Source organism: Heteronotia binoei, chromosome 18 (genome assembly GCF_032191835.1).
Source record: "Heteronotia binoei isolate CCM8104 ecotype False Entrance Well chromosome 18, APGP_CSIRO_Hbin_v1, whole genome shotgun sequence".
Classification (NCBI taxonomy): domain Eukaryota; kingdom Metazoa; phylum Chordata; class Lepidosauria; order Squamata; family Gekkonidae; genus Heteronotia; species Heteronotia binoei.
The window spans coordinates 13,146,482-13,165,680 of record NC_083240.1 but is presented as its reverse complement, the minus strand read 5'-3'; the positions used below and the strand labels follow the sequence as shown (position 1 = coordinate 13,165,680).

The 19,199-nt window shown below is 47.5% G+C and overlaps 1 protein-coding gene across 4 annotated transcripts; it reads right to left on the bottom strand.

Moving 5' to 3' along the window:
• Positions 1 to 1,748: 1,748 nt before the first annotated feature.
• RER1 (retention in endoplasmic reticulum sorting receptor 1) lies at positions 1,749 to 18,032 on the bottom strand. Of its 4 annotated transcripts, none has more exons than XM_060259654.1 (7): positions 17,835 to 18,032; positions 9,488 to 9,600; positions 7,522 to 7,626; positions 4,818 to 4,917; positions 3,154 to 3,232; positions 2,198 to 2,333; positions 1,749 to 1,908 (listed from the first exon to the last, which is right to left on the bottom strand). In XM_060259654.1, exons 2-7 carry the CDS (start codon positions 9,593 to 9,595, stop codon positions 1,819 to 1,821), a joined length of 618 nt encoding a protein of 205 aa, XP_060115637.1. In that variant the 5' UTR covers positions 9,596 to 9,600; positions 17,835 to 18,032; the 3' UTR covers positions 1,749 to 1,818. The 4 variants fall into 4 exon arrangements, with proteins under 4 accessions (XP_060115637.1, XP_060115640.1, XP_060115639.1 ...); XM_060259657.1 differs by having other exon boundaries at positions 9,515 to 9,600; XM_060259656.1 differs by having other exon boundaries at positions 9,515 to 9,600; positions 17,729 to 17,921.
• Between the last annotated feature and the right edge of the window lie 1,167 nt (positions 18,033 to 19,199).

The following is a 19,199-nucleotide window of genomic DNA, read 5'->3' as shown; positions in this document are numbered from 1 at the left end:
CGTTCAAAGGGAGGCGATTCAGTTCGTTCTGCCTACCCACCAAGCTACATAAAACTTCTTGCCTTTTCTTGTTGGCATCACAAACTGAAGTCCCTGCTGCAACTATTCTCATGCCATCTACAAATCTTAAGTTTTTTTGCTAGGTTTCATAACACGGGAGGACTTGCTTAAGGTCTTGACTGTAGGCACCTCGGGGTAACCAAAGCTCCGGTGGGCTTGATTTGAAGAACAAGATTTGGGAGGTACTTCCTTAGTCTGGTCTACTGTGTACCATTTGAAGTTCAGGGGTTCGTTTTTGAAAAAGTTTTCATAACACTTGTTAGAACTCGCCAGACAAAAATACCCTTTAATTTTTCAATAATGCTGAAAAGGGGTGAGGGAAATCTAACTTTTATGGCACTGGGAATTTCAGGTTTATCACCACTCTGCCAAATACAGAGAAACATTTTTTTTAAAAAAAGATACCTGTAGCAAGCAGCTACCATTACTTCCAGAATTATCTTCATACAGTAGTGCAAAGGTTTTAACAGATATAGTTCAAATACATTATTCCACAAGATCTGAGAAAGGGAGCGGCGGGGGGGGGGGGGGGGGAGGAGAAGTAACATTAACAATTAGCTCTTTCAGGTTGGTTTTATAAAGACTCCTGGGACCCAAAGAAGGGACACAGTCTTTTTAATAAAGTTTGGAATTTAAAAAGTCACTTCATAAAGTCACTTCATAAAATCTGCTGATAGCTGTACCACATCAAAAAAATGTTTTTTTTTACATGCAGGTCATTTTATCTCTTTATTTTCCATAGAAAATTAAATGCTGTGTTAAAACCCACAAAATCCTGTCTGCCATTGCCAAGTCCTTGCTGTATCTTGGAAGGTAGCTACATGAAAGCAAACTTAAGTTAATAATAAAAAAAAATCTTTTTAAGTATCAAAGAAATGTCAAAATACTTCTCCACCTAATAATTATATATATATATGTATATATTTATAATTCCAGGCCTTCTGAAAAAAAAAAAAAGTTTAGAAGAAGAAAAATCCTGAAGAAATGTCAAAAATCAACCTCTCCGAGATGCAACGAGGGGGAAAGAGGAGGGGAAACTAGCATTCATAAATCCAAGCAGATCTGTTCATTATATCCACGTGGGCGGGGAATCGAGAATGCCCAAAGGAGGCTTGTTTTAGATCCTTTCCATCCAAGTAATATGAGGGAGGTACATATGGAACCTGGGATGTAATGGCAGAGTCTGCTGTCATTACAGAGTCGCATCATTTCAGCGCTGCAAGCAGAATAATACAGGCCCCCTCTCCAGCCCCACAGCAGACTGCTACAGGGCCCTGAAATGACACGCAGCTCAGGTTACTCTGCCTCCTCAATACATGCACAAACATAACGCACTCGCAATATGCACAGGTGGATCCCTTATTCGTGAAGTGCCAACCAAATCCTGCAGCTCACGTTGCAATTGGCCTAGGAAACACTTGTGCATGTACAACGATACAAGATACTTGGCGTCCGCAAAAAGTAGCAAAAAACAGCCCTTGGACATATGAAATACCGATCTGTTGCCCAAAAATGCCCCCCTCCCTGCCCCAGAAACTCAAAAGTGTTGGTTAAAATGCCGGTATTTCTACTGCAATACTTCTGATTTAAAAGGGGAGGGGACCCTGACCCCTTAACAAATCGAAAGAATGCAGCTTCCTAGCCGCTTCCCGCTTGCTGGATTTCAGATGAAGGAAAAAGAGGCATTGTTACAAAATGGCTCAAAACCGGTCTTTTAATTATAATGCAGGGTGTCGGTCAGCAGGCTCGGTTTGATTTCTAGCTAGCGAAGGTCTTCCCCATGTCTTCCTTCCCTTTGTATTTCCTCTTGCCGTGTGTGAATGGTATATATCGGTATTTTATCATATGCTGGAACGGAAGGGAAAAAATGGAAACGTTCAGGGTGCACCCACACAACAAATATTCCTACCCCATGCCTCCCGCCCCATCATACGTGCTCATTTATTAAACAAATCCCCAAGGCATCCTGAATTCTTTTGGAGAAGGAACCAGCAGGCTTGTAACTTCTAAGATTGACAGTCATTTCGCCATTATAATCTGACCACCCTTTTCTGGGGAAGAGAATCGTGGCCACGGGGAGGGGCGAGGAGAAGGATACACCTACAGCAACTGATACTGTCGTACAGGTCTCGCTTACCTTGATTTGCCTCTTCATGGTGATGCAGAACAGCATGATGAAGTACATCACGAGAATTGGCCAAAAAACTGGAACGTTGAAAGCCTCAAAGAACGTACACGTCATTGCGACAAGGATACCTTTAGTAGCAGAATGCCTGCAAGGGAAAGGCAGCCAGTTAATTCCTTCTGCTACCTCGGCACTGAAGTCTGTCTGCTTCAGTTCAGAGGTCACGTTTCCCAAGCTGCAGCATGCTCCCCCCAATTCCTAGATGCAAGGTATCCTCCATGGTTTTTTCTTCTAACTGCAATCGTAACATCCAAACCAGAAAACCATGCCCGGGACTCATATAAACCCAGTATCTAAAGTTTACAAACTTGTTTCCAACTGTGGTTTGGAAGGAAGGTATAAACTGCAGTTAGTCAATCCAAATGTCATGCCAACTGCGGTTACAAAAACAGAAAAGAGTGGCAGAAGGAACCCGTGGGAAAAAGGGAGTTAAGAAGCCCACAGTGCATTCCTGTATTGTAGGGATTCAACTGGGGGACTGCTACACTTCCAAATGTAAGCGGGGGGGAGGCATTAGCTGAGGATGAAAAAGGCAGCTCACTAATATGAGAAAGGAAAAGTGAGTGGGATGAAGGAGGGATAGAAAGGAGGTTGAATCCTTTCAATCCGTCTCATTTTAATTCCGGTTTTTATTGATATTTTTAGCTGACTGACCAGAAGTAATTGTAGCTAGCGGGCATGGTCTTAGAAGAGGCATTATCCCTTTTCACACATACTGGAAAGAACACCTCTCAGTTCACATTGTTTAAGAACACATACGCCTTTTTTATTTTGGTAGTACTGCTTTAAATACAAGCCACTCTGCACAGGTATTACTGCTTCATCAACCGAGATTTCTTTCCACACCATTTACTGTCACCCACTCCAAGTCTCTGAAAGGGGCTACAAAAAGATCCAAACAAACTTACCAGAATTTGAACTCTGGCAGCCTTCGAATGAAGGGCCGGAACTCCTCATTTTGCTTTGTGGGTAATGAAGGACCGTCATCTAAGGAGAGCAGGAAATTCAAGGTTTTAAAGGAAATCCATCGCGGATCGTTTTAGCTATTCCTGCTACTTTCAGAATGGGGAGAAATCGACAGCAGTCAATGAATGGCCCCACTGGGGGAGACAAGGAAACCCAAGCTTAACATAAGCTGGTTAAAGGTCTGATTAATATGTGGAAGACAAAGGGTAACAAGGGTCTTCAAAAAGTCCACAGTATAAATGCAACACCGAGTACAAATACACCACTCTCCGTAATAAATAATCAAGACGCTGCTGATAACCCACTATTATAGTCAAACCAAAGCCACGGCCTAACACTCTTAGTACCAACTGATTTCATTGCAGTTTAAACACACGTAACTATACTTTCGGTCAGTGGCCATCAACTTTGGCAGACCTGAAACTGAAAGCATGTGACACCACAGTCCCATGACAGGAAATGGGACACCAGTGAGGCCATCAGTGGGTCAAGGGCAAGACTGAGCTGCAGAGCAAAGGAGCCAAAGATGAGAAGCACAAGTCAAGCACCAGGAAGGGTACCATAGTAAGGAACGAGTCAAGGGTCAGAGTCATGGAAGAAACCTTCTCCACGGCTGAGTGACTTGGCTTCTTGGCTGTCCTATTGCTGTTTTCAGCATTCATGCAAGGAGAAGCCCGTGCTCTCTGTGTGTGCATATAGCAGTAGTTGTCCCACCCCTTCCAAAAAAAGCAAAAGGAAATGGAGACTGCATGCAGGGATGTCAAACTCATTTGTTATGAGAGTCAATCTGGCATAAAATGAGACCTTGCTGGGCCATGTATATACCTATTTAAGATCAGGTAGCAAATATATAAATTTTATAAAGGAAACAAACACAAAGATTTTTTAAAAAAATACTTAGAACATTAGCCCTCATTGGTCTTAAACGTGCTTTCTTTGTATTTATCCTATGGGACAAAGGAAGCTCTGGCTCTTTCCCTCCTTCCCCAGAGGATGGGGGGGGGAAGCCTCAGCCAATAGAAGGAGGAGAGGCTTGGCTCAGTAGCTCTGCTGTGCAATTGAGAGAGCCTGGCAAAGCAAGCTATTCCTGCTCCTCCTTTCCTCCCCAAGGGAGGAGCCTCAGCCAATGGAGAAAACAGGTTTTGCACTGTAGGTCTTGTGTGATTGAGCAAGGCTTGCAAAGCAAGCTGTGAAGCAGAAGGAAACAAGAGAGGGAGAAGAAGCAGATGACAGCCAGTTGCTTGGGGGCCTGATAGGAGCCCCCGGGCCACATGTTTGACACCCCCGGTATGGAGATTCACAGCCTAGCATGCAGAGCTCCAAAAGTCAGAAGCTGAAGACGAACGCCCCCAGTCACCCTGAAGACCCATCTTCCACTACCAATTGTGGAGACCATTATGGGGATGAGGGGCAGATGGCAAGGGCATCTTTCCTTCGGATCTTGCCAAGAACCCCCCATTCCCAAGCTGCATTCCACAACTGGTGACTGGACTGGCTCCCCAATGTCATGGGTCACTTTGAGGGAATGCTGTGGGCTGAAAAGCAAGATTAGAAACTGCAACAAACAGCAAAAAAATTCTAGTAAAGCCACCATTGTCCTCTGTACCTGAATCTTCCATTAGAGAGGGATCTACCTTTGGCGACAAAAAAGCTATGAAAAGATTCAGGTGGTAGATTCCCAAGGCATATGTCACGATGTACCAACCCTGGGAAGAAGAAAGAGAAAAAACAAAATTACATATATCCAATAGACAAACAGAATGACGCACAGGCAGAACCTGTAATATGCGCCATCTGTCTGAAGATACAATGACTTGATTGCGGAATTCAAGCACCCTTGCCTCAGAGGGGTCGTGGCTGAGTGGCAGAACATCTGCTCGGTATGTGGAAGGTCCCAGGTTCAACTCCTGGCATCTCCAACTTTTAAAAAACCTGGCAGTAGGTGATGTAGAAGACCTCTCTGCCTGGAACTCTGGAGAGCGGCTGCCAGTCTGAGTAGATAATACTGGCTCTGAGGGACCAGGGGGCTGACTCAGTAGAAGGCATCAGCACCTGTTCCCGTTGCATGCCTTTTAAGCTACCACTACGGCTCCTCTTGTACGGGGCATTTTAATCTGCTAGGACCCTAAGCCTTCAGCACAAGCTCACTAATAAACAAGTCCCGCTGAACATAACTGGATTTACATGTTCGGGATTGCACTGTTAATGTGATCCCGCCGTAAGCCATGCATGTGGTAATTCAACCTTGGCTATCTGAAATCTAAACTGAAGCAGAATTTACATTCTGTGAGCAATGTTTGCCAGTACCAAAACTCTGCAGCCCGAGAAAGGAAAGACATGGGGAAGTCAAGAGCTTTTCAGCGAAAGCTGCTTTCCTGCCCCAGAAGAGCAAGCTGGTGAACGCTAGACTCCTTGGTCTGATTGTTTGGGGTGTCAACAGTAGGCAATGTGGACATTGCCGGCCGGAGAGCTACCTTTAGACACCTCTCTTGCACAGGGGTCTCCGAACATTTTCAGCCTGTGGACACATTTAGAATTTTGGAAGCAGGTGATGAGCGCTACCCCCAAAAATGGTTTCCATAGGAGGCAGAGCCAAACAGAGTCCCCACACCTCCCAGGAAGATGAAAATCCTGCAGGGGGAATGGAACCACACGCTGACTCAGGAAAGTCCCAGTGCGTGTTGGTCCTCCTGTCCCCCCAGTGGAAAACCCTTTCGCTGGAATGAATGACAAGCCAATAACAAGCTCTGCCAAAGGTGCAGGGTAGTTACTGCGTTCAAGAGACAGGATTTAAAAAGAAGATATGCGTTATATCACGAAAACAGTCTCAGGACAACTAGCCATCTGGAGATCAATGGAACTGAAAGGTCTCATGGCTGCTTGTTAAAACTACCCCAGGATACAGGGGTTCCGCTGTTATAGGCCAGCAAATGGATTTATGTGTCTTTTTCTGTTAAGAAAAGATGGTAGGGGTCAAAAAGTAAGCTTAGTAGCTGAACTGGCATATCGAGAGGGGTTGTGTTTCTGAAGCAGGCGGGGCTTTTAAAATTTCCAGATCTTTTTAATTTAGATATACAGCCCTTGTACAACTTCATTAAAGCCTCTTTAGTCCCGTTTTCTAGATAGGGAACTGGAGCTGGGGGAAAGCAAGGCTTTATTTAGAACATCAGAAGAGCCCTGCAGGATTGGACCATCTAGTCCAGCATCCTGTCTCACACAGTGCCCAAACGGTTCCTCAGGGGAGCTGGCAACAGGGCATTGAGGCTGAGGTCTTTCCCCTGATGTTGCTTCGTGGCTCTGGGATTCAGAGGTTTATTGCCTCTGAACATGGTGAAGTGCTAGGCTTTATTTATTAAAACAGGGGTCCTCAAACTACGGCCCGCGGGCCAGATGCGGCCCGCTGAGGATGTTTATGCGGCCCGCTGGGTTATGGCAAAATCAGACCGGAAGTGACGTTCGACCTAAACTCGCGTTAGCAACGCACACTTCCGGCACTGGGCTGAGGCGGTGGAGACAGAGTGTGAGGTGATACCGAAGTGAGGTGAGTTCCCAGGCCGGGGTGTGTGGTGTGGGGAAGGGAGAGAGATGCAGAAGACGGAGAACTGATGGCCCGCAGCCTTGTACAGTAACGGCAGTCTGGCCCTCCAGCAGTCTGAGGGACAGTGAACTGGCCCCCTATTTAAAAAGTTTGAGGACCCCTGTATTAAAATGTGCATACCCCAGCCTTCCCCATGGCTCAAGGCAGCTTACAATCACAACATAATTTTAAAGCCAACAAAATAAACCCCCAAATTAACACCTCCTTCCTTTAGAACTAGGTCCTATCCCATAAAAATCCACACAGAGAAACACGGAGCTTATTATTCCCAATTATTTAAGGAGATCCTTAACTACCTCTTATTCTCAAGACATGCTTCACTTGGAAGTGCTCTTTGAGATGACTCTTCTTGCCTGACACCCACTAAAAGCAGGTCTCAGATCAGGCTCTGGCTACACTCAATTCGTTATCATGGCAAGCTATTGTTTAAAAAAAAAATTAGCAGTCTCTGGATTCAATTCATCCTTTCATTTTTCGTTACGGTTCCAATTAGTTTTGTGACCTCTTTATCTCCGCAGGCAATTATCCCCGGCACAGCCCACACAGAATTTCATTTCCCCCCTCTCTTAAGGCAGGGAAGCCAGTAAAGAGCAGCTACTTCCTATTAAGCAGAAACATCCTTGAAAAAGATGAACCATTATCGCTGCAGTCAATAACACAGTGACTCTGCAACCTTCCCCAGGATTAGCGACCGATGCGTTAGGTCTCTTACCTGTAGTAGATAAACTCTAATCATGTAGATAAAACTTAAACCCAACGTTACAACCCATCGTACTGTGGTGTAGGGAGTAGATTTGTCTAACCAGGACTGGTATATCTGGAAAAAAACGTAAATGTTAGATGTGCATCGCAAAGCTAATGGCAAGGCAATTTCAACTGTTGCATAAACTTGAAAGCTACTGGATCCGCATCAGAGGGTTGCTAAAGACTCACTCTTTACAAGTCCAAACCAAGATTAAATCACTGTTTGGAAGACTGGTTTTTACAGAAAATGTAAAGTCTCTAACAGCAGGTCATGGACAAAGGAAGAAGGGAGTGTGGAAGTCCCAGGAGCCATTAGACTCACCCAGGGCTTTTTTTGTAGCCAGAACACCTTTGCATATTAGGCTACACCCCCAAATGTAGCCAATCCTCCTGGAGCTTACAGTAGGCCCTGAACTAAGTGCCCTGTAAACTCTTGGAGGATTGGCTACATCAGGGGTGTGTGGCCTAATATGCAAAGGAGTTCCTGCTACAAAAAAAGCCCTGGACTCAGCCACACATATTCCTACATCTCCAGGCTGGGGCCTGGAGATCTCTCAGAATTACAGCTGATTTCCAGCTTAGAGAAATCAGTTCTTCCAGAGAAAATGGTTGCTATGGAGGTCATATACTCTGCTGAACCCTCTCCAAACCCCATGGTCCCTAGGCTCCACCTCCAATTTCCAGGCGTTTCCCAACCCAGAGCCAGCTGGGAATTAGCTGTAACCCTAATCCTACTTATGAGTCACACAAGACCCTCATTATCTTCAGCAGAGCCTGAGAACGCTCAGCTATGTGTGAGACTGCACTGTGGTGCAATCCAGAAGTGCGCATACTGTGAATCCAAATTAGATGTTTCCGAGGATGACGGGTGCGAAAATTTCTGCTCACAGAGCACCGTTTTCCCCCTCCCCTGGCAGCCCAGAGTGATCCATGAAAGCACGTTACAGGAGAAGAGGGGACCCCCAGGAACAAGATCTCAGGGACATTTTGGGCTGCCACTGGAGGGGGGAGGCAGGAAAACTGCACTCCATTCTGAGCCTGTGGACAAATTTGGAATTCTGAGAGAGGGTGGCGAGTGCCACCCCCAAAATGGCTTCCACTGGAGGCACGGCCGAGTGGAATTACCTCCCTTGTCATACCTCCTGGGAAGAAGGAAAGCCTGAAGGAAGACTGGAACTGCATGCTGACTAAGGAAAGCCCAGGTGCTTATCAGTCCTTCTGATCCTATAGTGACTGACTGAATGACAGCCAATAACAAACTCTGCCTTACAATGGGGCAGTAATGCTCTGTATTCTTGGTGCTGGGGGGGGGCATCAACAGGAAGGCTTCTGGAGTTCTGGCCCCGCTGGTGGACCTCCTGATGGCGCCTGGGTTCTGGCCACTGTGTGACACAGAGTGTTGGACTGGATGGGCCATTGGCCTGATCCAACATGGCTTCTCTTATGTTCTTTTGTCTGGAGTAGTGATGCTCTATATTCTTGGCACTTGGGGGACAACACTGAGAGGGCTTCTGGAGTTCTGGCCCCAATGATGGACCTCCTGATGGCACCTGGGTTTTGTGACACATACTGTTGGACTGCATGGGCCATTGGCCTGATCCAACATGGCTTCTCTTATGTTCTAATGGCCCCACCAACTTTCTGAAACGCTCAGCAGGAGCCAAGAAAAGTACTGGTGGGTGCTATCATGCCCACGGGCACCACACTGGGAAACCCAGGCTTGGACAAAAAAAGATGCTAACCGACATGCAGGCTCAGAAAGGACCAAGAATTCCATCAGACCCCCAGTGCCAGACCAATGTAATTATGTGCCAATGCCAACACTTTGCATTGTGCCCACAAAGAAGCTGGAAGCCACTGAAGACCTTTTAATACTGAGGAAGCAAAACCCCAGTCGACAATTCACCCGACGCGTCTGGCCCAGTTTTAATCACCTCATATACACCTGATGCCAAACCAACCTGTCCGAGTCTTGTGAAAAATCTATAGACCACTGAAGGTTTGCCATGAATGGACTCGCCGGTGCTGTCCCCTTCTGACATTGTTGCTGCAGAAAGAGAAAAGAAGACAAACACAGCGGTGCTTTTGGCATGCCGAGCTGACAATGATGCTTACGTGCAAGAGAACACATTTGTGAAAAGCACTGCAGGAAGATGCAAGCTACCTGGAAGCTCTTGATCTTTATAGCCTTGCAGCCAATGAAGTCCTAGATGAGATAACACTGGCACCTCTAGCAAGGTTCTCTGCACTGCCAAAAAGATAGATGCACCAAGAAGACACTCCTTCTCTAAGCATGTGGAAGCTTCTTCCACCCACATATGTGAGGGGACGTTACTGGAGAGAAAGGAGCTTGCAGAGCGAATCCATGAAGGTCAAAAACAAATAACAGATGAATTTATGAGTTCTTTTAGCCCGATTTCCACCAAAGTACTAGAAGACACACATGGCTCCCCCCTTCCCATTTCATTCTCACAACGTTTCTGCAATGTGTTCCAGGTGGAGCATGTGCAACAAGCCCAAGGTCACCCGGCAAGTTTGGTGGCAAGTTCAAGATGGGAATTTGGGCATCCATACGAGAGCCAGAATGGTGTAGTGGTGAAGAGAGGCAAACTCTAATCTGGTGTTTAGTTCCCTACTCCTCCACATGAAGCCAGCTGGGAGACTGTGGATCAGCCACAGTTCTCTCAGAGCTCTCTCAGCCCCACCTACCTCACAGGGTGTCTGTTGTGGGGAGAAAAAGGGAAGGAGATTGTAAGCCGCTCTGAGACACCTATGGGTAGTGAAAAGCAAGGTATAAAACCAACTCCAGAGCCAGTTTGGTGTAGTGGTTAAGTGTGCGGACTCTTATCTGGGAGAACCGGGTTTGATTCCACTTGCACCTGCTGGAATGGCCTTGGGTCAGCTATAGCTCTGGCAGAGGTTGTCCTTGAAAGGGCAGCTGCTGTGAGAGCCCTCTCAGCCCCACCCAACTCACAGGGTGTCTGTTGTGGGGGGAGAAGACAGAGGAGATTGTAAGCTGCTCTGAGTCTCTGATTCAGAGAGAAGGGCGGGGTATAAATCTGCAGTTCTCCTTCTCTTCTACCTAGTTCTAGTCAAATTCTCTAAATTGCTACAGTGCACTTTCTCTCAAGGAGTCACCAACTGCTTCGGCCTTGGTAGGGACTATTTTATAAATGTCCAGAAAGAAAATCCACAGGAAGGCACTGTCAAACATTCAGAGAAAGATCTGATTCTCAAGCTTGAGACCCCACAGCTTCATACGGGACTCCAGAAAAGTAAATACATGGGAGCAGATAAAAATAAGATATGATACAGTTAAGGCTTCACCTAAGACTAGCAACTCTAGCAGTCTACTCAATGACATATCCACCCCGTCACACACACAAAAGGAGTGGAAGACCAGCTACTCCTCAGCTGTTTGTTTGCTTAACATCATTCCTCCACCCCAAGTTACTTCTCCTCCAGTGAGGGAAGAGATACAGAAACGGTTAAGCTGTCGCTTCCCCCCAGCCTCTCCCAAAAGGCTCTTTCCATAAACACACCTAATCATAGAAGGGGGGAAGCTATGCAAAGTGCTGCTCAAATGCAGGATGTACCTGATTTGTAATCAGCACACAATATAGGCTGCGAACAGGGTGGCCAGCTCTGAGTTGGGAAATTCCTGGGGATTCAGCAGCAAAGCCTGGGAAGAGAAGGGTTTGGAGAAGAGCAGAACCTCAGCAAGATATAATGTCATGGCATCCACCCTCCAAAGAGAGAGCCAGTTTGGTGTAGTGGTTAAGTGTGCGGACTCTTATCTGGGAGAACCGGGTTTGATTCCCCCCTCCTCCACTTGCACCTGCTGGAATGGCCTTGGGTCAGCCACAGCTATCACAAGAGTTGTCCTTGAAAGAGCAGCTGCTGGGAGAGCCCTCTCAGCCCCACCCACCTCACAGGATGTCTGTTGTGGGGGGAGAAGATATAGGCGATTGTAAGCCACTCTGAGCCACTGATTCAGAGAGAAGGGCGGGGTATAAATCTACAGTCTCCTTCTTCTACTTAGCCATTTTCTCCAAGGCTGTCATCTGGAGATTAGTTGTAATCAGGGCTTTTTCTTGTAGCAGGAACTCCTTTGCATGTTAGGCCACACACCCCTGATGTAGCCAATCCTCCTGGAGCTTCCAGTAGGCCCTGTAAGAAGAGCCCTGTAAGCTCTTGGAGGATTGGCCGCATGGCCTAATGTGCAAAGGAGTTCCTGCTACAAAAAAAAAAAGCCCTGGTTGTAATTCCAGAAGCTGTCCAGGCCCCACCAGGAGGCTGGCAACCATGGCTGTGGATTTTTTTCTGGAAGGGAGGTAACTGGCGGGAGAAACTTCAGCTATGATATTTCTACACCGTAGACTGCTGTTAATGGCACAGGAGCACAGAACCAGACCCAATGAAAGAGACGAACCTCGGAGAGAAAGCTGGAGAGCCACAACACAGGCGTGACTGCATACAGTCTCCCAAACGGCTTGGGAGGCCACAGGGAAACCAAGCACTATACAGTTATCTAGTCACAGGCCTCCATTTGGCCTCTGGCTCTGATACAGAGCACACAACGGCTATGCTAGCAGCATCTCAAATGCAGCAGTTCTGTGAAAGGGAGGAGAACAATCAAGCAAAAGAAAGCACCCAGGGCTATTTTGATTGCAACGGAGAGAAGGGGGACTTTGTACTTCCTCTTCGAGGAGGAGAATTAAAAGAATCTCGGCAGCAGCTGCTGTGCCACATCACCAAAGGCAATAGCCGACAGGACTTCCTCATTTGTCATCTCTGGAGGCGGGGCTTTTGCATGAGGGAAAGTAATTCTAGCCCCTACAGCAGGAAAGCCAAGCACGGATGAAGGAGGGAGGGAGGGACACGGAAGTGGAAAGCACTACCAGAAAGTCAAGGAAGACTGGACAGATCAGAAAAGCTTGTCTCGACAGAAGAGAGAGTCTTATGATGAGCTAGGAAATAATTTTTTAAAAATTATGAATGGAGAGATTCACAATAAACCCTTAACACACAGCTTCTCGCTGAAAGCAAAGGAATACCGAAGTGCTAGGCCTCAAAACCCATGCTCTCTCTTCTGAAAACTCCAGCAGGTTCAAGGAACTGGCCATATGGTGCAGTTCTTATTCAATTGTTCTGGGCAGGGGTGGCCAAACTGCACCTCGGGAGCCACACGTGGCTCTTCCACACATATTGCGTGGCTCTTCCAAGTCCCCGCTGCCCCATTGGCTGGCTTGGAGAAGGCATTTCTCTCTTTAAGCCACTTCGCCAAGCCAAGCCAACCAGTGGCTTGGAGAATGCCTTTAAAGTTAAAGTTGCTTTCTTTCTACCTCCCTCTCCCCCATCTATTTGAACGCCTGTCTTTCTTCCTTCCTACCTACCTACCTACCTACATTTCACATTCATATCTTGTGGATCTAAAACACCTGACGTTTATTCTACGTGGCTCTTACGTTAAGCGAGTTTGGCCTCCCCTGCTCTGCTAGATGGCAAGATCAGTTTTCAGCCAAAGAGCAAGCGGGTGAGAGGAAACCATTAATTTGACGTCACCGAGGGCCCAAGAAGCATAGCGATCCAACCAAGTGTTGCACAAAGGCACCCAAAATGCCTTGTGGCACCACAGCTGCAGGGTTGGTGTTCCATTCCCACCAGCAGCCACCCAAGATGCATCTGGGGCAATCAGAGCAGGGAGGCATTTGTCCCATGGCAGTTGCCATTTTGAGGTAGAACTGCCTCTGCGCAGGGAGGTTCCATTTACGTATCCCAACCTTGAGGAATCTATTCGTGATCATTCCGTGCAGCCAGCGGTAACATGCTTGGAATTCTGCAAGCTGATGTCTGGGCAAGCAGGCCAGCCCTAAGTCTGTTAAAAAAAATTACCTCACACTGATGTTCGCCTAAACATGCTGACCCTTACCTACTCCCTTTCCAGGGGAGATATCACAGCTCAGCAACCTAGCGGACGCTTTGTTCGCAGATGGCTTCAAATTCAGTCCCCCGTGATTAAGAGGATCTCGGGTAACTGGGCTTAGGAAAGGTTTTGGAAAACTGATGCCGCCAAACAGAGAGGGTAACCCTGGCCCAGCTGGACCAACAGCCCGGCCCAGTATAAGGCAGATTCATACATGCCTCCTTTACAGAAAGAAAACTAACAATATCTTATCTAAAAGTATTTTTGTTTCTTTTTGCTCCCCTAAGAAATTCAGAATCTAGAATCACAAGTGAAACAGAAAACAAATCTGCCTCAAAAGATAAGAGTGGGGTTTTCCTACATTTGCACAGCAGGGGTGTGTGTGTGTGTAAAGCGCTCTCAAGCAATGTTCCCCCTAAGCTGTGGAGTCTTGTGAGCAAAAATTCTACTTTGTGAGCTATTGGCATTAAAGTTGTGAGCTACTGGCATTAAAGTTGTGAGCTACCACATAAATTAATTTGCTGTTAGGGCCATTTTTCCTGAGCTGAGACAAAAATGCGTGAGCTGGAGGCTAAAAATTGTGAGCTAGCTCACACTAACTCAGCTTAGTAGGAGCATTGCCAATTTATGGAGAGGGTAGGGTTCTCAAGGTAATGTTCCAAGGTAATTTGCCGTGGCCTGTCTCTGCATAGGGACTGGACTTCTCTTGGAGGTCTCCTATCCAAGTACTAACCAGGGCTGACTCTTCTTCGCTTTCGAGATCTGACAAGAGATCCGTCCAAGCCAGGCCACGTAGCTGGTGGGGAATACTGTTAACTTGGTCAAAAGGACAGTCTCTCCCTGCAAACATTTTTTTTCCTACGTTCTAAACCCTCTCAAATTTTGAAAACCTAAAGGGAAATATCTGAAGCGCAGCAAAGATGACAGAGATGAAAACATCAGAGGAAAAGTTGTCGTTTTTGAAGAAGAGTGTAAAAAAAGGCACATGCAAGCACTTTGAACCCGCTTGCATTCAGAAAGCCTCTGCTTCAGTCCTGTAGCATCAGTTCTGCCGGGAAGTTTGAGGATGAGACATCCTGCCTGCTCCAAGATTCAGTACTGGATTTCCTAAAACGTGGGCATCTAGCAGCCTTGTCAAGCAGATCTGACGCGGTTTTTGCCCTTACCTGCCTAGCCCAGGCAAGCCCAGTCTCAGCAGACCTCAGAAGCTAAGCCGGGCCGACCCTGGCAAGTATTTGGATGGGAAACCTCAAGAGAATAAGGTCAAGAGGCAGGCTATCAAGCCACTTCTCTGAGTGTCCCCTATGCCCCAGCAGGAGTCTCCAGAGATCACCATGAATTCCAGGTATGGGCGCACACACCCAAAATGCTGTGTGTGTGTGTGTGTATAAAAGGCTTGATGTATTTTTTTCCAGCTGAGCAGGGGGGGTGTTCCTTCCTTCAGGTGTGCCCAGCTTCTGAAGGCAAGAGCGGATCTAGAATGATATGAGCCCCACTGCAGCCATCTTTCCTTCACCACCAAGTGCCAGGAAAACCAGCACAGGCAGTCCTGCTAATGTGGCAATTCTCATTACAGCCTGTGCTCCCTCTGTTCCCATTCACCTGAGCGCAGGCACCACTGCAACGCAACACACAGGTAAGCGACTTCTTTTGCCCCCTTCTCTTCCCAGCCATCTGGAACCCTTCCACCAAATCCTTTATGAAGAAAGCCTGCTTTGTTTCTGGCCTCGATGCCTGGGGGGTGAAGCGGCTGCGCAAGCACCTTCCTACATGCACCAGCCAATTCTGCATTCAGTTGATTATGTTCCAACCCAGAGGTCATGTGAATGGGTGTTTGAGGGAGGCAGAAATCGTATTTGTAAGGCCACGAGGTGGGTGGGGGCTTTTTAATTTGCCATCAAGTCACAGCTGACTTACAATAACCTCGTAAGGGTTTTTAGAGGTGGTTTGCCATTGCCCGCCTCTGCGTAGCAACCCTGGACTTCCTTGGTGGTTTCTCATCCAGATATTAACTGGCCCTGCTTAGCTTCCCAGATCTGACAAGATCAGGCTAGCCTAGGCCATCCAGGTCAGGGTGGAGTCTGCCATAACAGCAGCATTTTCCTCACACCCTCAAAAATCACGGAGTAGGAGGGGAGAGAGGAGTGAATGCTGATCTGGAAGTCCAAGCTGCATGTGAAGCAGTGGGGAATCAAACCTGGCTCTCCAGATTAGAGTCTTCCACTCTTAACCACTACACCAAACTGGCTCTCCTTGTACACCACCACTACATGTACACTCCCTGGAGGCAAAGGGGGCACGGGAAAAATTATAAATGCATCAGGAAGAAAGCAATACAGGGGTGCAAGCTAAGAACCTGCTCACAGAGGCAAACTCTATCTGACAATATTTTATACACGCCCTTTCCAACCACACCAATCCGTTAACCTGGCCCAGCAAAGAGGAACAGCTTACAGGTTCCAATGTGAAATGTAAACAGCCTTAATTCCAACTGTCTAAGAAACCAAGCTTAATCTCCTTCCTCAAGCCAAGGTGACCTCCCTCCAAGTTAGCAGATGTAGAGAAATAGGGATACCCCACTTAAAGGGGAGACATCCCCCCAAAGTGTCCAGACCCTTCTAACCAGAAGCAACATCCTACACATGTTATCAACACAAAGCACTCTCTACCCACTTGCCACACACCCAGGATTAAGGAGCACCCTGGCATTTTGTAAGAAAGATTCTTCCACCCACTTCCCATGAAAGCATCATCGCTGCCACCTCCACACATATGCACGTTTCAGATCCCTGAAGGGCAGGCGCCCCTGTGGTTCATCTGCGCCCCAGAACACTTTCCTCCTACCACATTTGAGGTCTGCCACCGATAGTTTTTGAGAGGACATAAATACTCACCCAAAAAACCTATACGGTGCAAATGCAACAAAAATCACAGCCTTAAACTCAGCTTTGGTTTAGAATGGCAAGCAGTCCTCAGTAACCATTGTAATTTTAGAAGGGAAACATGAAATGATCCTCACCCAGGCAAGCATGGGTAGGAGCAAGTGACTCCTGGAGGTATGGGAAAAGAAGGTGACACCCCCCCTCCCCAGTTTTGCATTTACAGGGGTGGCCAAACTTGTTTAAGGCAAGAGCCACATAGAATAAACATCAGATGTTGGAGAATCACAAAACATGAACATCAGGTGTTTGAGAACAGGCAGGCAGGCAGGAAGGCAAATGGGGAGAGGTGGAAAAGAAGCAACTTTAACCTAAAATGCATTTTCCAAGGCACCAGCTGGCTTCCCGAAGTGATTTAAAGAGACAAATGCCTTCTCCAAGCTGGCTGATGGGGTGGTGGGGCTTTGAGGGCCGCACAAGACATGTGAAAGAGCCATATGTGGCTCCCGAGCCACAGTTCGGCCACCCTGGCACTAGACTGATGCTGAGAGACAGCCAAAAAAAGTAATTCCAGAAATCAGAAAAGCCCCTTGCAAAAAGAAGTGCTTGAAAGGGAGACAGAGAGTTGCCCCCCATCTACCCGAATACGGACTATGGGGGAAGGAGGAGAGAATAAATCACAGACTGGGTTTAAGGGGGGGGGGACAACAACCCCACCCATCCATCCCGAAAACCTTGGCCAGAGGTTGACCAAGGAAAGAAACAAGGACCCCCTCACCAATGTTCCCTCTAAGCTGAGTTAGCGTGAGCTAGCTCACAGATTTTTAGCCTCCAGCTCACACATTTTTGTCTTAGCTCAGGAAAAATGGCCCCAGAGCGCAATAATTGATGCAGTAGCTCACAACTTTAATGCCAGGAGCTCACAAAGTAGAATCTTTGCTCACAAGACTCTGCGGCTAAGAGAGAACATGGCTAGTCGGTGTTCCCTCTAAGCTGCGTGAACTAGCTCACAGATTTTTGAGCCTCCAGCTCACACATTTTTGCCATAGCTCAGGAAGGATGACCCCGGAGCACATTCATTTATGCAGGACCTCACAACTTTAATGCCCGTAGCTCACAAAGTAGAATTTTTTGCTTACAGGACACTCTACAGTTTAGAGGGAACACTGCCCCTCACCCACCCACCCACTCCAAGTGGCATCTGCACAAGACCCCAGACCGCCCTTTCTCCACCAGCCTTCTGCAAGGGCGGCCCCCAAATGTCATGGCGAGGGAGACTGAAATGTAACCACCACCCCCACCCCCAGGACCGCGGAAGGCGCCGCTCTGCCCTTCCCCCCAGCCTCTTTCCCCGCTGGCCCAGCACCCACCTCGGCCTCGGGCCTGCTCCCCGCCCGCCCCCGACTCCAGAGGGGCCCCGTCAGGTTCCCGTGGCAACGGCGAGGCCTAGCGAAGCCCGCGGCGGGGGAGACTTACGGGTAGGCCGCGCCGGGTCTTCCGCCTCCTCCTCCTCCTTCCGTGCCCCGCCTCGCCAGGCAGAGCCGCGGCCCGACTCCTCCTTCTCTCCGAGATGGCCGCGGCGCGAGGCCGGCGGAAGAGCTTCCGCTACCGGGGCGCGGAGGAGGCGAGGTTGCGAAAGGCGGGGTGGGCGGCCGGAGGCGAGGCCGCAGCTCCTCTCTCGTCAGGCCGCTCATGGTCCAGTTTCCCTCTTCACGGGACATTGGATTCCAGGGAGCTCCGAGGCACGCCGTGGGGGCTGAGTGTTTCGGCCTTAGGGGAGGGAAGGCGAGCGTGCCTGATTCACACGCGCAAAAGGACCTGCCCATGTTTGCATTTGGCGGCTTTTGCATTCCCTACAGTGTTTTAAACACTATATTTTAATGAATTTTTCTCCTAATGGCAAACTTTATGTATGTTACCTGTTAAAAGGTAAATTAGTTGAATGGGAAAACTTCTGAGATAGAAATGCCTTCCTTTTGGCCCAAGAACAGACATTCTCACATTTTGACATATTACTGTTTTTTTGCTTTTGCATGCTCATGCTACTCAGATCAAAGGTTTGCTCAGTGTGTTAATTTTACTATTCTGTCATTGGATCTTAAATTTGTACCATTTACAGTTTACCAAATAATTTTACTATTCTGTCATTGGATCTTAAATTTGTACCATTTTGCATTCTGAGCCACTGCCTACCAGTTATGTGTGGCTCTGCTCGCTGTAACGGATTCCTCGTCTAATGAAGTGCGCTTAGAGCACACGAAAGCTTACGTTCTGAATAAAACTGATTTGGTCTTAAAAGGTGCAACTTGACTGCTGTTTTGTTAAACGTGGCAAATGAGGTTCAACGTGGCCAAGTGCAAACTAGTAACACACATTGGGGCCAAAAATCCTAACTATAAATACAAGTTGATGGGGTATGAACTGGAGGAGACTGATCAAGAGAGAGATCTTGGGGTCATGGTAGATAACTCACTGAAAATGTTGAGACAGTGTGCGATTGCATTAAAAAAAGGCCAATGCCATGCTAGGAATTATTAAGGGAATTGAAAACAAATCAGCCAGTGTCATAATGCCCCTGTATAAATCAATGGTGCGGCCTCATTTGGAGTACTGTGTACAATTCTGGTCACCGCACCTCAAAAAAGATATAGCTTTGGAAAAAGTCCAGAAAAGGACAACTAGAATAATTATAGGGGTTTCCCTATGAAGAAAGGTTAAAATGCTAGGGGCTCTTTAGCTTGGAGAAACGACTGAGGGGTGACATGATAGAGATTTACAAGATTATTCATGGGATAGAGAAGGTAGAAAAATACTTTTCGCCCTTTCTCACAATCCGAGAAC